The sequence below is a fragment of the Populus alba genome, chromosome 10 (genome assembly GCF_005239225.2).
Source record: "Populus alba chromosome 10, ASM523922v2, whole genome shotgun sequence".
NCBI lineage: Eukaryota > Viridiplantae > Streptophyta > Magnoliopsida > Malpighiales > Salicaceae > Populus > Populus alba.
The window spans coordinates 489,710-510,224 of NC_133293.1; the positions used below are offsets into that span (position 1 = coordinate 489,710).

General features: G+C 33.2%; 2 protein-coding genes across 2 annotated transcripts; one reads left to right on the top strand and one right to left on the bottom strand.

The window, feature by feature from the left end:
* Nucleotides 1-1,230: 1,230 nt before the first annotated feature.
* On the top strand, nt 1,231-2,616 carry LOC118057362 (uncharacterized). The gene is made up of 3 exons (XM_035069920.2): nt 1,231-1,390; nt 1,496-1,580; nt 1,700-2,616. The coding sequence occupies exons 1-3, from the start codon at nt 1,283-1,285 to the stop codon at nt 2,413-2,415; spliced, it is 909 nt and encodes a 302-aa protein (XP_034925811.1). The 5' UTR covers nt 1,231-1,282; the 3' UTR covers nt 2,416-2,616.
* A 3,302-nt stretch (nt 2,617-5,918) lies between these two features.
* On the bottom strand, nt 5,919-12,503 carry LOC118057363 (uncharacterized). Its single transcript, XM_035069921.2, is given in 15 exon segments — nt 5,919-6,326; nt 6,652-6,813; nt 6,900-6,974; nt 7,844-7,958; nt 8,197-8,276; nt 8,400-8,557; nt 9,328-9,465; nt 10,004-10,550; nt 10,686-10,774; nt 11,079-11,233; nt 11,412-11,527; nt 11,629-11,704; nt 11,706-11,770; nt 11,978-12,071; nt 12,379-12,503. Coding segments are annotated over 13 exon segments (1,848 nt in total). The 5' UTR covers nt 12,068-12,071; nt 12,379-12,503; the 3' UTR covers nt 5,919-6,326; nt 6,652-6,669.
* Between the last annotated feature and the right edge of the window lie 8,012 nt (nt 12,504-20,515).

Consider the following 20,515-nt stretch of genomic DNA (forward strand, 5'->3'; position numbering starts at 1 on the left):
TCATCACAACAATCAATTTGTCAGCATCTCTGTTTTGATTCAAAATTTATTGAGGATTCTTCACTTCAAGTAAGCAAAACTATCTATTTTTTATTGTATATTTTTATAGTATATGTATTTTTGTAGGATGTTTACTTGTTTTATAGCTTTTTTCCATAGAATTTTGTTGTATGATTTAAACGTGTTAGAGTTTGTTTGAGATTTCATAAAATTATATTTGTTTATAAATTGATGAAATCTAATTTGAATTTGTGACTTAGGTATTTATAAAAAAATAAATAATGGTTTATTTAACAAATCCATTTTGTTTTTTTTTTTTTCAATTCTATGAGTCGTTAGATGTCGACCAAAAACATGCACTTGAGACACGGGCATTGGCTCATAACGCAGGCTCATCGAGTTCGATGTCGTCATGTCAAGGGGGGTCCCTTCATAGTGGGACCCATTTATCAAGAAGTATTATGCTCGATGACCAAAACCATAATATCAGCGTTGAAAATTTCATTGTTTTAATAGAGTTAAGTTTTCAAACATCCTGAATGAAAATCTATGATTGATGCATGGTTTGAAATATTTAAAATTAGATTAAATTTTAATTTGACAAATTACTGGATTAACCTTTAAGCCATACCGGGTTTGATAAAAATGATTAATTATTAAATGGTGTATAAAAGCATGGACGTAAGGGTAAAACCCCACCACCCACTTTAATGACACTTCTTAATGTATAACCTCCACTAAGGGAATCAGCTCTTCAGTGTCTCTATCAACCTCTATGACTAAAATGAGAGGTGGTTTTGTGCCTTGCAACCCAAATAATAAACAACAATTTGTCATTTTTATTTGCCTTTGTCATCTTTTCTTGTGACTAAAGGATTCCTTGATAGTGGATATCCTTACGCCTAGAAAAGCTACTTTGATGATTTTTTCTTGATGATGATGAACCCCCAAATGATCAAATCAACTGCTCTTCGCTTTAATTCTTTTCTATGGTCGGTCTGGATATCCTAAATGCATGCGTGCGCCTCCGTCAATTGCTGTAGATAGCCATCCATGCTAAAGCAAATTCCCTTTGGGAAGGTCCATACAAAAACACCGGCCTCTTTCTTGAAACCCTACCTCCGCCCTCTCCCTTCCCTTCTTTAGCATTTGACAATGACTCCTAAAGAGGTAAACAGTGCAGCAAATGTCATCTTCTTCCTCTCCCAGAGAGGAAAAAGAGATTCCTTTCATGTCCCACACCCTTTTGCCTTTCAAATATTCCCTCCTTTGGCACACATAAATGCCGCCTATTGATTCTTCATTCTTACTGATCTCGACCCTCTCTCCATCTCAGACAAAGCTTATCTCCTGGTTTCTCCATTCATGCCTCATGTTTCCAGAGTTAGAGGTATTCCTGATGATCCACACAGAACATGCATGAGCATCTAAGCTTTGATCGATATATGCCATCTTCTTGTCTGACCGTTCGGTTTTCTTCTCTTGTCGTGTGCAGAAACCTCGAGTCACAGAGATACAAGTCCGAATGGACTGTAATGGGTGTGTGCAGAAGATCAAGAAGGCATTGCATGGCATCAATGGTAAGCAATCAGTATGAGACTTGATAAATCCTCCAATCTAGTTTCTTCCACTTTCAGATTATCATCTAGGCTTTCACTTTCATGTTCCTTGTATCTCATTTCGTTCTCCTTTTCCTCAGGTATATATGATCTCTACATTGACTTCCCACAGCAGAAGCTGACAGTCATTGGGTGGGCAGATCCCGAAAAAATTATCAAGGCGATCAGGAAAACTAGGAAAATTGCCACCATATGTTCCCACGCTGAACCATCAGATCCTGCTGCTCAGACAACAGAAAAACCACCCGAACAAGCACCTGAAGGTGGGGCACCGCCGCCACCGGCCTCCGACCAGGCAAATCCTCCCACAGCAGAAGCTCCACCTGCTGAAACAGCAGGGCCTCCAAAAGATCCACCACAACCTGAGAACCCGCCACCACCTGGGGAGAATCCATCACCTGTTGCTGAAGAAACCAACGCAAATCAGCCACAAAAGCCCCCTGGACCCAGAGATTCAGGAGAGGTTCATGTTATATACCATCACCCACCTGACTATGGCTACAGATATGCTTATGGTCATAACTATGGCGGTAACTCGAGCAGATACCCTATTAGCCAAGGAGTCCCACAAGCGGCGCCAAGGCCCATCTACGTGACTCACAGCTACAACACATACAGGCCATCACCGAATGTCACTGAATATGAATATCTCCGACCACCACCACCACCACATCACACAATTTACAGTAGGATGGACCACTACAATGAGGATTATCATGACAACAGTCGCAGTAATAATGGAAACATTACATCTATGTTTAGCGATGAGAATCCAAATGCTTGCCGAATAATGTGAGGAGGCTCATATGAAAAATAATAGAATCCAATGGCACCAATCTTCTTCTAATATGCATGTGAACACGTTTTGAGAGGAGAATGAGATTCCAAGCTTGTATTGTGCGGGAAGAATTTATTCTGCGTTCCACTTCTAAGCTCTAAGAGGAAAAACATACCTTGTTCTATTCCTGTTAAGAATTAATTATATATTCTACGACTATGCTCTCGGCCTTCCATTTTAAAAACAGTATTCCACCAGCAGTTTCAATTCCCGTAGCTTGTACAGCCTCTGTATCTGCATAGGGACACTAGAAAGTTGAAAATATGCTTCCAAATGCCTTCCCCGTCAACCAAAAAGAAAACGTGCATGCTTCTCTACACGCATCTCAATATATTCCACTTCTAATTCTATACACCATGTCCAACCATGACATTGGTGGATAGATGATTCTTCTACTAATAAACCAAAAGAATTGGGGAAATTGATGATTATGTTGTTTTTAAAAATACAACTGAAAGATAAATTATCAAAATTGACATTTCACTCGTTAGTTGTTCCAATGATGTACAAATGTAGTTTCATCCCTCAATTTTCACTTTTCTCATATTCAATCGCTCTTCTTTACGCCTTTTACAATTCAATTTGTAAGGTCATTTTTCTTTAGTTTCGTTCCTAGATGTACAGAGAAGAGGGAAAAATCAACAAAAAAAAAAAAAAGAGAGAAAGCGAAAGTTATCAATAACAAAACTTCAATCACCAATTAATAACTAAAATTTGATATTTTTGAATTCATTTTTCAAAAGATAACACGATGGAAGTAGTTTTTTATTTCAATGATATCCGAAAAGATAGATTAAGCCTAAAAAAATATTATTTTAGTTTGGTTTTGAGTTTTTTTATATAATTAAAATATGTTTTGAAGTTGGCAATAGAATTTCAAATGTCCATATGATGTTTTTGGATCAAAACAATATTGAAATTCAAGTTTTTAGGGTCCATAAACTTGGACCCCAATTTTCCAACTTAAAAAGCTAGCTCTGAAGGTCAGAAAATATTTTAGGTGGACAATGAGTTGTCCATAATATTTTGAATATATATATATAAGCGAATATCTCATTTTAAAAAAAATAAATAAAACCCCAGACATGCTAGGGTCTGGAAGACACATGGGCCTGGCTTTCCAACCCCAAGCGTGTCTCTGCTTTATGGTTTGGGTTAGGTGCATAGGTTAGTCTCTCCATTCAATCATGCTTGGTTTCTTTATAAGAAAAAATTGTCACAACGTCAAATTTTTTGTCAAAAATTCCTAGTCTTATGCGAGCAGTCTAATTCCCCTACTAAACTTGGCATTTCTCTCAATTGTACTTATGTTTAGCCTACAATTTAAGTGTTTCATACACCCAAGAATCTTTCCTCCAATCTCTTGTTGATTATAAACAAGTAAATACAACATAGGTAATGAAACAAAATACAAAAGTACAAGTATTACATGAAACAAATCCCAACCTTTATTAACCTTTAACAAAAAAATACACAAAAGTCTTTTGTGTGTGCCTTGCATAATTAACTTTGCATGCCACAGAACCCTTTGACCTAACTATATTACAATAATATAAAAGCTATAAAAAAATTGCCTTCCAAAACAAATTTAGACAGTTTTCACCTAAGACAACCAACCACCGATAAATGCTAAAAATGCCTAACCCACCGCAACTTTCACTGGTCTGAAACTCATCAAGCTATAAGCCAATATAAACACTGCTAGAGTTACACCAACATGCAACCAACATGCATTGGCATTGGTTAATTCAACAATAGTATGTATCGATACGTGCAAGCAATGGGTTCATGTTCAACACAATTTCTGACTTGGATGGTAGGTTATCTTTTTTATAATATGATTGCCTTTAAAAGAATTCATTCAAATGATATTTAAATAATTGTTTCGATTATGACATATTTTGCAAATAATATTGTAGTCTCTCCATTCAATCATGCTTGGTTTCTTTTTAAGAAAAAATTGTCATCATGTCAAATTTTTTGTCAAAAATTCCTAGCCATATGCGAGCAGTCTACTTCCCCTACTAAACTTGGCATTTCTCTCAATTTTTTCACTCGTGTTTAGCCTACAATTTAAGTGTTTCATATACCCAAGAATCTTTCATCTAATCTCTTGTTGATTATGAACAAGTAAATACAACATAGATAACAAAACAAAATACAAAAGTACAAGTATTACATGAAATAAATCCCAACCTTTAACAAAGAAATATACAGAAGTCTTTTGCGTGTGCATTGTACAATTAACTTTGCATGCCACAAGAACCCTTTGACCTAGCTATATTACACTAATATAAAAGCTATAAAGAAATTGCCTCCCAAAACAAATTTGAACAGTTTTCACCTAAGACAATTAATCGCCAATAAATGCTAAAAATGTCGCCAATAAATGCTAAAAATGTCTAACCCACCGCAACTTTTACTAGTCTAAAACTCATCAAGCTATAAATTAATATAAACACTGCTAGAGTTACACCAACACACATTGGCATTGGCTAATTCAACAATAGTGTGTATCGGCACATGCAAGCAATGGATTCATGTTCAACATGATTTCTGACTTGGATGGTAGGATATTTTTTTTATAATATGATTGCATTTAAAAGAATTCATTCAAATGATATTTAAATAATTGTTTCGATTATGGCATGTATTGCAAATAATATTGTAGATTTTTATGATAATATTAACTTTTACTTTTAAAAATAATTATATATGAACCTAAATACGGATCTATACGCATTGATTGGAACTGGCCTCGTTAGGGGGGCTAGCATAATTTGTTACGTCAGCTCAAAAAGGATAAGTTGCTTTGACGTCAAGAAAGTTCCCTGGAGTTCATAATACTCACATAAACATTTATCTTTTGCTTTTGACAATGAAAACAATTATTTTTTTACAATTTATATATTTTTTAAAATAAAAACATTTTTTTAATTTTCAATTAAAAATTTTATAATAATGGAAAACATATACACAGCAAGGGAGCTTTCTTCTTTTGTGTTGCAACTTAGCTTGAAATCTTCGCACAGCGTAGCACAGGTAACCCTAAGTAGTAAACTCCAGGATGGTTAGTACTTCAGTTCCAGAACTTTCTGCTTGATGCAGTAATCAGCTGCTGTCCATGATTTGGATCAGAAGCTCGAACCACAAAAATGATCCTTTTTTTCTATTGATTTCCTAGACAAACGAAAATCAGTAATATGAAACAAGAGTTGTATGTTCATTGTTATAGACTACGTAATTCCTGGCCTCTAGTATTCTCATGGCCATGGAAAAGTCGCTAATTCGCTAGAAAGATTCTTATCAAACACAAGCAAGCCTAAAACGTTCGTGCATAGCTTTTTAGTCAGCTAAAATGACCTCTGCAATATAGATCAACTGCACACTTCTACAATGCAGAGAGATGTCAGCATGTTCAGCCACAGATGCAAACAAGATGCAGATATAAAACTCATGAAGAACTAACAGAGATGAAACCTCAACTAATTGGCTATAAGGTTATGCGGTAGTATCAGGAAAGGGGGCCTAGCAGTCATTGCCTGTTTACATGTTACAACAAGTATAATACATTCACATTTGAAAAAACTTGTGGGCTGTTAAAGGGAGGAAAAAGAAAAAAAAAAGTTAATTAGAAACGTAACACCTAGGCTTACCATGATCATTTCTAAACAAAAACATAGAGCAAAAACAAGATAAGAGGAATAAGCAGGTACAGAAGGAAACAAGTATTGCTGTACTCTATAAAGGTTGAAGATCAGTTTCGGTTATGCACCAAAAAATTCTGTGGATAGGCTGAACCAAAATGATAGAAGCCCACGCCAAAAGATGCCTCTCTGGGTAACAAGCCGCTATACTCACTGGGAAACCTTCATGATAACAAATTTAGGGGTAAATGTCAAAACGACCAAATCTCCACCAACAATTTTGAGAACTAAAAATCTAGCAGTTTTTTATGATCAACCGGGAAGTTTAAACAAATTGTGAAAACTCCATTTGGGAATTTTTTTTAAACATGAACATACATAGAACAAGCTGTGCTTCTTCCAAAAGACATGTAAATTCTCATCGGGAATAATGCAACCATACCATTGTGCAGTTCTATATTACAATCACCATCCAATCGGTCAACTTCTAATCACTCAAAGTTTGGCCATAGGCAGACAAATAAAATTATCTGTCAAGAATGATTACCTGGTATGGTGATTGCAGCTAACTGTCATCATCACTACTTAACTGGGATTCGTCATCTTCTTCCCCATAAAGATGTTCGTCGACATCATCATCATCCTCGTTATCATCCATTTGGTCATTATGCAATGAGATAGGGTTTTTGCTCAGTGCAACCTTGTCAATCTGTTAAGAGAGCACAGATAACAATATAAATATCAACAGACCTTATTAAAACCATCAAAGTAATGCAACAAAGAAAAGTTCGGAACCTGTGCTGTTACAAGCTGCAAACGACCTGCTAATTGCAACAAAGGTTGAACAGCCACAGCCCTTGATTTGGTGATCTGAGAGAATAGAACATAATTTGAGTCTGCCAGGCAAATAATATGACACTAAGGTCTGGTGCAACAGCATTATAATCCAACACCTTTTCTAACAGTCTCTATGAACTGGGACCTTTGAAAGAAGAAAAATGGGATAAAGGGATGGGATTGGAGATGAAAGCCGCCTTATTTCTAGATGCTTAAAATGGACAAATTGCATGTGATGGACCTGTATGGAAGGAAGAGCTCTTTTCCCTTCTCTCTACATAGAGATGGTGGAAGTACCCATCTCTTCCTCCACCCTCTTTTGCCCTGTGATCGTGTCCTTCCAACAAAACATATCATTGGAGAATAACCACAGATGGAAAAGTAATGCCCCCCCAGATGATAACAAAGCTCAGTCACTCGACATAGCATCACCAGAATGTTTATTACAAGGCCCCTGCAAATAAGATCAGCTTTGGAGTTGGCCTGGTCTACATGTTACAATGGCCAAAGTTGGTCTAGACCACAGAAACAAAGAGGCTGTCTCTGACCAATATGCTACTTTACTAGTAACCTCAGCCTATCACAACCTATTTGGCTTGACATCTTTCATCCTAGAAGTTAGAGCCACTAACAGAACAAGCCATGTTGTACAAGAATTTGAATACAAATGTTAATTACAATCTATAAGTCCAAGCATCTATAAACAAAAGTAAAGCGAACAAGTTATAATAGTGTATATAATTTTAAGCAGTACAGTTTTACCATGAATATGACACAGGGAAAGAGATAAGGGGTAAAAGGAGCTAACAGCCACAACAAGATCACTTCAAGTTATGACACAGCAAAGATAAAAGCATGAAAAGAGAAACAAATGATATGCCTACACATTCACATTATTATACCTTTAATAAGGAATTAAGCATCTGGGACTCCGGTTTTTCTTGAGCCACAATATATTGACCATGATTGACCAATATACAGTATATCCATGGTAAAACACACTTTCCACTATTTGACCTGCTGAAGACAACCACAGTTTAGAAATTCCTCCATAATTAGTGAATAGATACATGATGGCTTCCTATAATAAAAGTCCTTCATAAATATCATAAGATGTAACAAGATCAATGAACATATTCTTCTTGGCAGAACCTTATGTTCTACATAGAATTATCTGTTGTCTTTTAAAGAAGTCTACAATAAGAATAAATTAGAAGTTGAGAGTCAACACAATTATAGAAAAGTAAGAGCAAACCTAGATTGCCACTTAGCCACCAAGACTTCCAGTAACTTGTATGCATTGCTAGGTTCCATAGACAAGACTGTTGCCCTCATCTGATAAAAGAAAATTATCAGCTACTATTAGAAATGAAGAACATACATGAAGGAAAACACAAGAACATAATTTGGATGGGGATAAAAAAAAAAACCAAAACTGCCTTTAGATGAAGAACAAACCTTCTTTAGCGGGATATTGTCTTCAAGGTTAATACCCTTAAGTGTTGCAGAATCAAGTGTGGGGCTCAATATACCATCATCTTTACTACCAAGTATGTTCAATAATCTCAACTGCTTCTCCATGCCAGTTGTTACAGCATCAACCTCTACCATGACATCTGTAGAAACCACCATAATAAACAGATAAGAGCGCGCAGAAGAATTGACAAAACAACTCACATTAAACCAGAACTTCACAGTAGTAACTCTGAAGCAAAAGTATGACTTCACATTACTTATGCCAGCATGGCGATAGAACAATTTCAATATAATGTTGATTTACCCATTACATATTACAGAACTATATTGATATTTAGCACACACATTTTCATATTGAAAAGCAAAATCATTGCACAAAACTTGTGACACTTTTCAAAACAGTTCTTGGGTTCTTGAGGATCGACCTTTCCGTTCCTTTCTCTCATATCATTTCTATTTGTATATTATTTTCCTTGCTATCAGTTGCTCAATATTTTCATTTTCTCTCACTTAACAATTTGCATTCCATTTCGTCTACTTTTTTCCTCTTTCTCAAGATATATTATATTAAGTTACAGCTAGCCATTACTCAGTTGCAGCAGTATTCTCATTGGCTCATGTGATAAGGAATAAGCATATTGTAGATAAAAGCTTAATGAAATGAAGTAAAAGAATCATATGATGCAAGTTAAGAAAAAGGGAGAAATCATAAGATTCCCCATATTCAAGCATCCAGACACAGAAGTTATCAAAAGAAAAAATAACGGTTAAAGCAAGCAACCATTACTGTCCCAAAAAAGTGATCTGATGTATTCAACAAAAAAAAAAAACCTACCGGGAATAGAGAGATGAACCAACATCGGTGCATTCATTTACATAATCGGAATTTTCTGGAAAATAATAGATGTACCTTTGCTCTCAGCAGATTCTTCCATAACCTCATCATGGTCAACAATATTCATATTTCTCATCTTCTTCTCATGAAGATCATAAACTTTTGGGAGAGGAAGCAAGGCATCTTCCACATTGGCACGGTCTAATGCAGTAACTGTTGAATTCAAAGAAAAGTAATTAGCAACCATGCAAGAGCAACAATCCACATAAAAATGACATTAGAATTAAAAACTATCAGAAGAGGAATCTATAACATCAAGCAAGAGCTAGCATAATGAAGAGAACATGTTAGGAAACAGCTGAAGAAGCAGATTTTCAAAGGATGCAAAAAACATCAACTGTCTAAGCAAACCATAACTACTGAAATCGACAAAATATAAAACTAAGAACATTTTGACAGAGGGCTCCACCACAAGGGTTTGCCTCATCAGTCAACATGGCAAGCAAGGGCTGTAAAGGATATAGAAAATGGTCTAAGCACACAGTCAGACAAGGCAAAAGGAAATCATTGTTCAATCGAATGTATCAAAGAAGTCAAAAACTAATTTTTAGAATTCTTTTGTCCAGAGTTGGTGTCAGTATCAGAAGAGTTTGTCTACAGACAGATGTCCAAGATAGCATGTGGAAACCAATAACTCTCACAATATATTTCGCCTTATCCAAAAATATAAATAGTTATAGTCAAGAGTTACCTCGATTTTGTAAGTCTCTGACTTTCTTAGAGTTGCTGAGAGACTGACTCAGTGGTAGCAGAACTCCATCCTGAGAGCTATTTAACTTAATGTCTGTCCCAGGATGCATTAATATTTTCTGAAATGAAGGCTTTACAAGCAAACCATAGGCAATAAACACATTTGCAGCTGTAGATTTGGCAGTGCCTTGTAATTTTGCAGCGAGTACTGTTGGTAATGCACCCTTGTGATTTTTGGGAAATTCTTCGTAAGATAGTAAGACTTTTGTGGGTTTGGAATTGCGTAATTCCTCAACATTTTTTCCACACCACGTGTAACAAACACCAGTTTCTGAAATGGCCAAAACATACAGGCCTGCATCATCAACTCCCTCATTTTCAAAGCACTTGCAATCAATGAATACAGCAGGGTGCTCCATTGCGAGAACACAGCTTGCTGATTGCCGTTTGCCACCATCTATTCTCCACAGTGCAACATATCTTTCACCAACAGCAGAAGAAAGAATGTATTTTCCATCATCAGTAAAGACCATGGAGCGAACAGCTCCCTGTCAATATTGAGAGAGACTGATTTAGCTGAACATAGAAAGCCAAGGAAGATAACTGAATGGAAATGAAATATAGTGCCAGAAACATATCTTCTGCATAGAAACATAGAAAAAAAGGAATATGGAAGCACTCACAGGATGACCAGAGAACTTCTGCATCTTTTTGTGGTCAGAGCAATTGAAAATCTTCAATTGTGCGGCTGCTGTTGCTAATATCTTCCCATCTGAATCCCAGCAAAAGTATGAGAAAGCAGTAAATATTGCATATTCACAAAGCATTCACTTCCAACACACTCTAAAGAGAGTATCTTTCATTGATGATTAGCAACCCAAAAAATACCAAATGCCTAGAGTGTAGTTAAATTGAATCATTCACAACTAATTTCCCGAAGTACATCTTGGCATAAATTTTCCAGATTCTACACTTCATAAAAATAACTAATTAGCAAGTGAAAAAAATTACAGAGAAAATGTTTGGTTTCCCTACAACCATAAAGCAAGAGTAACACAAATGGAGTGAATGAATACCTGATGAAACAGACATGCAGGATATCGCCTTTGTAGAAGCTCTAAACTTCCCCAGAGTATTTCCTGTTTGTGGATCAGTTTTGCAAATCATTCCATCAGCACCTGAAGTGTAAATGCACGAATCACGTGTAGAAAATGAAACAGCACTGACACCCCTGCACATCAGAGAAAGAAAACTATTACATCTAAAGTTACAAGTCAACTTTTACTGTACTTTTTCTATTTTTGGCAATTCTGAAAACTGATGCTTACAAAAACCTAGGAACAGTGTGGTTCCAATTCATAAATGATAAAAGGCATGACAACATAATAATTATTCAGCAAGGAACTCACCCAGGATGGCAATCGCTAACACCCCACTTCAACTGACCAGCAGACACATCAAGTGCCAAAACATCACCACTGCCCGTTCCTAACACTAACAATGAACTTCCTAGCTTCCTTTTCTTCTGCAATCACTCATGGGTTTGAGCACAGAGTTATTTCAGATAGTAGGAAGCAAAGATCAAACATTTAGTAGCACAATTACAAAGCAACTTTTATATTTAACCTTCTTATCCAAAGACAACCACTTCATGCATTTATAATCAACCGAAAGGTGTCCTCGTTCAGGTTTAGCATAAAAAATCTCCTTCACTTGATGTTATGTCTGCAAACTCAGTTTGCACCTGGCCCTTTAGTGTATCCCAGATCTGAAAGGAAAAGGAAAGATTAGTAGTTCCTACATGAAAAGAAGAAGAAAAGCCTCCTTTATCAGACAAAGGATATTATCACACAAATAGCACTAAGCTGGCCAGAAATTCAATAACGAAGCATTGTCGGAAAACATATTCCACTATCAATCTCAATTTGCAAAAGCCCTAGCATTTTCAGAGTTCAAAGATAAGGGAATCGAGTACCTTTATTCGACCATCTCCCGAGCTGATTGCTAAGTAGTCCAATGAAGGACTAAATGCTGTCAAGAGGTCTCTGATATTCAAGGACACCATACTCCTGCGAAAAATTTAAAGTGACAAGCGACACTAATAACCTTTTCATTCTCATAACTCATAGCTTGTATAGTTAACAAATAACCATTCAACATAAACCAACATACCCGCCACAGAATTTTATGAGAATCATTGTAAATCCCTCTTAAAACGCATTTACCCAACAACAACTTCCAATCATGAATGTAAAGAAAGATTAAAACTTTTTTTGACATATGGGATTATGAGTTAAAAATTTGAAGTTTAGAATGGTTTCTTTTACACTGTGTTTTTAAGAACACAAAAGAAGAGGAGTGGAAGCAGAGGCTTACCTGAAACGGTGATGCCGGAGAGAGGAAGGTGGAGAGGTGGCGGTCACTGGGGTTTTAGGGGTTTTAGAGTTTCCTCAATATTCTCTCTGTCGTGGTTTTTGTTTAGGTTTTTGTTCTGTGCTTTTGTATAACAAAAAACACTTCATTGGGCCTGGGCGTTTTGGAGGGCTATCTTATCATGGGCTTGTTAGAAAGTTTAACACTCTATCTCACAAAAAAAATTTATTGTTGTTATTATTATTATTATTTGGTTTACATGTTTTAGGGTATTTAAAAAAAAAAAAATCAACCCTGAACAACCTGGTTCGAGAAATTATTAGAAGTTTTTCGGAAAAAGAATACTACTTTAATTTTTAAAAAAAAATTAGAGTTGGAAAAAAAAACTAAAATTATTTATTCAAATGTAATATTTTTTTGTTTATAAAATTATAAGACTAGTTTTTTAGTTTTATAATTTTTTACTGAATTTGAAAAATATATTTAGACGTTTTTCACAGTTTTTCAATATAATTTTTTCACTGTTTTTCAAACAAAAAAAACAGGAAGAATATAATTTTTATATATACACATAAGGATTTTTTAGCAAGGTAAAAGATTAAAATTATTTTTTTATATTTTTATATTTAGTTGGTGTCATATATTTAATCTTTACCATAAATATTTTTTTTTTAGTTTACAATATAGCATTTTCATGATAATTTTTAATTTGAATAAAATAAAATTAATATTAAGATGAATATAATGATTTATGTTTTCTTAAGAAAAATAATTATAATTTTGATGTATTTATTTTTTATGAATAAATTTGTCATCATTTTAAACAAATGAACATATTTTTTAATTCCTCCTAGAAAAATAAAACAAAAATGAAAATAAAATGGAAAATAATTTTATTTTTTACCCAACACGGCTTCAGATACCCTATATTTATTTATGATAGCGTTTAGTTACTGTCTTGAAATATAAAATATAAAGATGATGAGAATAAAATATATATATATATATATATATATAGATTTATTTTGAAAGTGTCAATTATTAAACTATATAGATTTATTTTATATTTTCATTTGTTTTTTTTTTCAATCTTGAAATACAAACCAAATATTAAAAAAACATCCATAGATAGTAATTATAGTGTATCCTATTAATTTTCATGCAAGTGGAAGAACAACATACCAAAATGTATCTAATAATTTTTCATATCCTTCTGTGTTTAAGTTTAAATAAAGTTATTTAAGTCTCTGTATTTACAAGAAAGAAAAAAGAAATCTTTCTCTTATCTTTTTCAAGACGCCAGATGATAAATTGGACTCTTCGTAAAACTTCTGAGGCGCACAGATTACATATTCATCGCTTATGCCTCTGGCAATCACCCTTTAAATGAATATTACGCATAACCAGGGCTTAAATTTCACGATGCCATGAAATTAAGAAAACGGCGAAAGAGAAGGTAAAAGATTCTTAGCTTGCTTGCCTTTCTCGAAAATTAAAAAAGAAGAAAAAGAAATCGGTTGAGAGTTCATACAGATGGGATTTTGTGTCCTGCTTCATACCACTGTGTTTGAAACCAGCCTCAGCCCGGCAAGTTAATCCGGGTGATCGAAGATCTAGATTGAACTTGGTTTCAACAAAAATAAAGAATAAACTGTCTCGATTGATCTAAAAAAAACTAAAAAAAAAATAGTATTATTTAACACAATATCATTTTTAATTTTTAAAGATTAAAAAAAGGATCAATTGAGTTAACCCGGAGTTATGCCTGGATGATCCTAATATTCTAGATTAGGTTTAAAAACGATGTTTCATATACATCATCAACCATCCAATACCATTGAATTCCAAGATTTCTTTGGAGCTTAGAGTTCAAGATTTTATTTACAGTCGTAATCTTCGAGCTCGAGCACCCTGACATTCTATCTATCTTTCCTGCTGCATGCTCCCTTGGATTTTCTTGGCGTTCCACGTGTCAATGACAAGGTATGGAGTGAGCCCATAAAAAAAAAGGTTGATAGTTACAGTACTAGGCCGGCAACTAGACTAGCATGGAGAAAGTTGCTTGAAACGCATTCCAGTCATAGCATGAACGCAGTTCCATGGTAAATAGTCATTGCATCATGGAACTGTTTACCTTTACAATAATTCAAGAAGCAGACAAAGGTTGTCTGATGTAAGCCATCTGAACTGCAAGCTTGAGAAGAGACATGGATCTCCATATCCATTAAACCTAGAGATTTTACTGCAAAATATCGTCAACTATACATGCCACTTTCACTTCTGTCCTAAATCCATAAATGGTAATATTATATTCTGCTGATTCCATCCACGATGCGGGGCACTGCAGTTCTCCCGTGGAACTCTTGTCAGTTGTCATCATGAAGAATCTCTGGGTAAAACTTTAGCACTGTTGCTTGCATTTAATTTATCTAGCTTGGATTAGCAGGATCTGGGGATAATTTCCCGTCTCTGAACTGTGGATGAGAGATCAAGAATAGTGATCTGGGAATAATTCTCTGTCAACAACAACAAAGCTAAGCCACAGTTTCGGGCAATCCTACATTTGTCCTAGCTACAGGATTGAAACACGCTAACATCAAAGCCTGTGATCTTGTCATGATATATGGTTAGCACACGAATGTGCTTATGATTTACATAGGGCCAAATTTGATTGTAGAAGTGAAGTTAGAGATCTCATTTTCTTTCAATTAATGTCAAAATTCACCTGAATCAATCTCTTTCAGGCTCGGGTTCCTCTCCCTTCCTTCCTCCTTGATCTGTTGCGCACCGTAATGCAAAACAAAAAGACAGCCACGTGATAAGGTGGATAGTTCTTGTACTTGAATAGAAAACACTTTGTTTTTTATGGAATAATGCCCGTCAATCATGGCATGTTATATAATCTTAGCCAGAGATATGATTCAGTGACAACATAGCAATTGCATGGCTGTGTTTTTTTTCTTTTCTTCCCTTGTGGAGTTTCTTCTTTTTCCCAAATGACCATATTTTCTATTGACCAGTCACTGTGCAAGAATGGGACACGCCTGGTTGGGGCCTTTTGCTGCCATGGACTTTTGTCACTATTAGAAGAAGATGTGGATCAGCTGCCTTCCACTGCTGATGTTACTGCTCACCACCAGAACGGTTCCAACAGGGCATGTTTCCGTGTAGGGACATGCCTGCAACAGTCGATATCCCCCCTGCCCTTCAATATTTGAGTGTTTTCTTCCATGAAGAAGAAAAACGTTTCAATTTCGGGGTGGACTTTCATGGATAAGCCATGACACAGCATCGGATGCTGCTACCAACTTGATTTTGAGCCCTTTAACTCAACATTGGATGCTTTAATCCCTCGGTATGATTTGCGAGAGTTGAAGACAACGTTGTTGCTTGCTAGGCTAGGAGATCTAGTGCTGACCTTAAAACACTGCAATCAATTAGTATGCTTGTTGGATTGCCATATTGTGGTTGCAAGGCAGGCACTTGCAGTTGTTATATTTATGGCAAAGATCCGAGGCCATGGTGAGAGCAGCCACGTGGAACTTCTAGGTTAGGTGTCATGTCATTTTATGTCTCGCAGATGGCTCTAATGATCACATGCCTGCATGGTTTAATCTTTGCTTAAAGTGTTAATTACCGCTACCCTTAAATATCGGCGGCTTAACCTTGCGATATCACCATGCTTTTTCTTTACACAGCCTGTCAATCATTTTGAAGCTTGGGTGACTGTCGTTTGGCTTGCAGTTTTTGACAAAGACAAGCCCACCAAAAGAAAATGGATATCATCATTATCAGATTAGATGTAATTCTGAAGCTCCCATGGAAGTATTACCATGCTTTTGCTTTTGTGATCTTGACTTGTGTGGCTTGTTGTCTTGGATCCATGACTTCTTAATTAGCTGTTGTGTTCAAATGTGCAGGAGCCGCGACCTCCGATGGGAAGAAATTATCCATGGGGAATACACAAATATTGCTCAAATGCCCCCGTGTTCTTATTGACTAAGGTCCCGTTTAGCCAACTGCGTTTCGAACTGCGATTAGCTGCAGAAATATATGTTTTTTATACACGGTTAACCGCGATTTGAAACGTGCTTGGCAGCGATGATGTCTCATATACTTTCATGGCTTTTCAGTGATCTGGGAGGTTGGAGAATTGGTTGCAGTATAAATTCTGTGGTTAAAACATGATAAGATTTGAAAGTTGGCTCCTGCGACTTATGATTTTATGAGTTGAGCTCGTAACTTCAGATAAATTTTCCATAGTATTCAAGTTTCTAAGGTTGTCCCATGTTTCTTTGTCCTTTAGAAAGGGATTTCTGAAAATTATTTTTAAAATTTTGTTGTGTTTATTTATCATGGAAACATTCTCCAATTTAAAAAAAAATTATTTTGATTTCTAAAAAAAACTTTTTTTTTTATTTAAAAAAAATACTTTTTAAAAGTTGCAAAACACTCAAAAATATCTTATTATTTGTTGATTATATCAAATTTGATCTTTAAATTTTTTATTGCTATATATGTTATTTTGTGTTATTTATTTCTCAATTTCATCTCTTGAAACTTTATTTTTATATCAACTTGGATTTTAGTTATTTTTATTGTTATTTGTTTTTCTCTTGTTATTTTTTTAATTAAATTTTTTATATATTAAATCTAGTTCACAATCTTTTGATTATATTTATTCTATTTGAAGTAATTTATAAAATTGTAATTTTTTTAATTATCTTTCAATTTTTTTATTTTTCAAATTTAATCTTTATTATTTTGATTATTGTTTCTTTTATATGAGATAAATTATTAAATTATATTTCTTTTTAATTTCATCACCCTTTAATTTTTTTATCTATTAGATTTGGCCTTTATTTTTTTTATATAAACTTGAAAAAATAAAATAAAACATATTTTCTAACTCATTTTTTCATAACATGGTTAAATACTATAAAATATTTTTTCAATTTATTTTCTATAATATTACTAAATATCATAAAATAATACACTTTCTAAAATTTCATATTTACTTTTCAATAAACAAACAATATCTTAAATTAAGGTTGCACAACGGGCGTAAGCAAAAGGTGAAGCATCCAAGGGAAAGTCTAGCATGAGATTTAATTCAAAGATTATTTAGGTTATGGTTTAGAAAATGTTATTTTCTTATTTTTATATCCTTTAATTCCTCCATAAAAATTGATTACGCCTTGTGAGCTCCATCTTGCTTATGAGTAAGAGTGAGAATTAACCAATGCCCATGATTATTTTATTTCCAATCATACTTAATCATATGTGTCTTTCTTCTCAAGGTAGCAGCAAGGATAGGGCTCAAATTCGAGATCGAGTCATTTTTTATTTAATAAAATATAAATATTATTTAAAAAAAATCAATTAATAAAATATAAATATCAAAATATATAGAAATTGACTAATCCAATCAAAAGCATACATATTTACATATAGTTTTGGAGGGTAGCATTATATTTATTTTTATAAGAATTTGCAGTCCCAGATAGCTATATATTGCTCTCTAATGATACTAATAGCCTATTTAATAATGTAATTAAGGTTATTTTTTAAAAAAAAATTTTATTTAAAAATATATTAAAATAATATTTTTTTATTTTTTTAAAAAATTATTTTTAATATTAGTGCATTAAAATGATATAAAAACATACAAAAAAGTATTAATTTGAAGTAAAAAAATTAAATTGTTTTTTTTAAAAAAACATAAATACAAATAAGACTTTAAACGTATCAGTGAGCTGTGATTTGCTAGTAATTAATTTTTTTTTTTTTTAATGTAAGCTGTGCTCAATAGTTTATAGCAGTCAACGCAACAGCAATTTATAGTATTTTTTTCAGGGAGCAGCTCACCAATTTGACACCCTGAATCTTTATTGGTCCAGCTCGACAAAGAAAATAAAATCAAACCATGCAACTTGGCATATGCGGGCAAAATCACTGGCGTGACTTTATATTTTCAAATAGCAATTTATAGTTTTTTTTTATCAACTTGGAATTAAAACAGATCGTCCATAGCTAGATTTATGTATTTATGGGGATTTTATCATGTATAGTATAGTTTTATCTTGAATATAAACCATAGACATCGCAGCATGGTAATTGTTCAAAAACAAACATTACAGCATGGTAGCCAAAGTAAAGTATTAGAAGCATTAGTGCTCCTTTCTTTCAAAAGTTTTAAACTTTAGACCATTTTTTAAAATTAGAAAAAAAGGATAAAATATATAGATTTTATATGTTGTTTTATATTTAATAATAAAGATATTTTAAGATGGTTTATGCATAATTAAGATTAAGATCTTTTCATGAAAGAAAATTCCAAATTAAATATTTAAAAGTATTCAGTTAATCAATATATATTATAATTAAAAAAAAACTTTATTTTTTTTAAATTACAAGAGAAAAATTTACCAAACCCAATAATTAATTAGCATAAGATAAGAATGTTTGAGAATGTAGTAGATGTTATTTTTTAAAATTTATTTTATTTAAAAATATATTAAAATAATATATTTATTATTTTTTAAAAAAATATTTTTAATATCAACATATTAAAATAATCTGAAAATAAAAAAATAAAATAAAAATAATTTTTTTTTAAATATACTTTTAAAAAATATATATACATGGAGGTGAGAGTGAACAAATAAAAAAAAACTTGTGCTTCTTCTCTCTCTCTCTCTCGGTAGTGTTCTGTTATGTTCTGTCAAGTGATTGAAGCCAGGCTAGCATCCTGCCATGATTGAGGTGGGTCCCACCCCTCCATCTCTCTGTCCTGTCAGCCCACATGCTGTCTCAGTACCCCATGCACCTCGCCTCCCTTATTTTTATTCCCCCGCTTCACCCATAGTTTCACTCGCTTCCCATTACCACTTACAAAATAAAAAATAATAAAATAATATAAAATAATTAGCCAGCATTACCGATTAGCAATTCACCACTTGAGATTACTGTTTTTATAACATTGGAATTTACCAAATATTCATTCAAGGAAAAAATAATCATTGAAATTAAGTTTTTTATTTCGATCAGATCTTTAACTGTTTTTTCTTATATTTAAATTATATATTTATAAAATATTCTATTCTTATTCCTTATAAAATGTAAATATTAGATGATTATATAAAATAACGTTGTTTACCAACAACATAATAAAATTTTCATAAATAGTAATTAATTATTTACTATGGTGTAGTTTTAAAAAATTATTTTCTATTCGGTTATTTTAAAAAGTAGAATATGTATATATTTGTATGAAAAATCATGATTTAAATTCTTAAAAAATATGTATATTTTTATTAAATGAATTATTCTCTTCTTATGCATGATCTTTTTTAACATAACATTGTTTTTTAAATAGAAAACTTATCATTTAATGAAAAATCATGTCTGAATATTATATGTGTATTTGAAGGACAAAAAATAATGATTAGTATGGGAAAGCTATGAAAATTTTTTATGATAAAAAAAAAAAATAAAAATTTTATTTTCATCAATTAGTGATGATTTAAAAAAAAATATAACATTTTAAAATCATACATGATAAAGTAACGAAATAATTGCTAACATTCCCTAAAAATGCTATAATCTAATATTTTCTGGAGAATAATTTAAATTATTTTATTCACAATGGATTTTAATTAAAAAAATTTTAAAAAACTAAAAGGCTTGTCTTAAATATAAAAAAAACTAGGAGTCAATTCGGGGGTGGGCCAGTGTGCGACTTAATATAATAAAGATCATGTAATTCACACCTAATTTATTTTTTCTTCTATTCAAAAGTCATTTTCTCTTTTAAAAACAAAACAAAGTAAATGACGTGTAATTTATAGCAATAAACAATATGTTACTAATAATAAAATTCTTAACCACTAAAGTTGGTAATAAAAAATAGGTTTTTAGACCTTGAAAACCCTTCATTAATTATTTTTTTTTCACTTGAAAATATCCGAGAAAAGAAACATTATGAGCACCTTAATAAACCAACCACCGACCTTAAAGCACACTTAAACCAGTTAAAAAAAATTAAAAATTAAACTAAATAAAAAAATTTAAAGCCTAATCTTTGTTGTAGCGAGATAGGAGTTCAAAAATATTTTAATATAACTTATCTTGTAAAGAG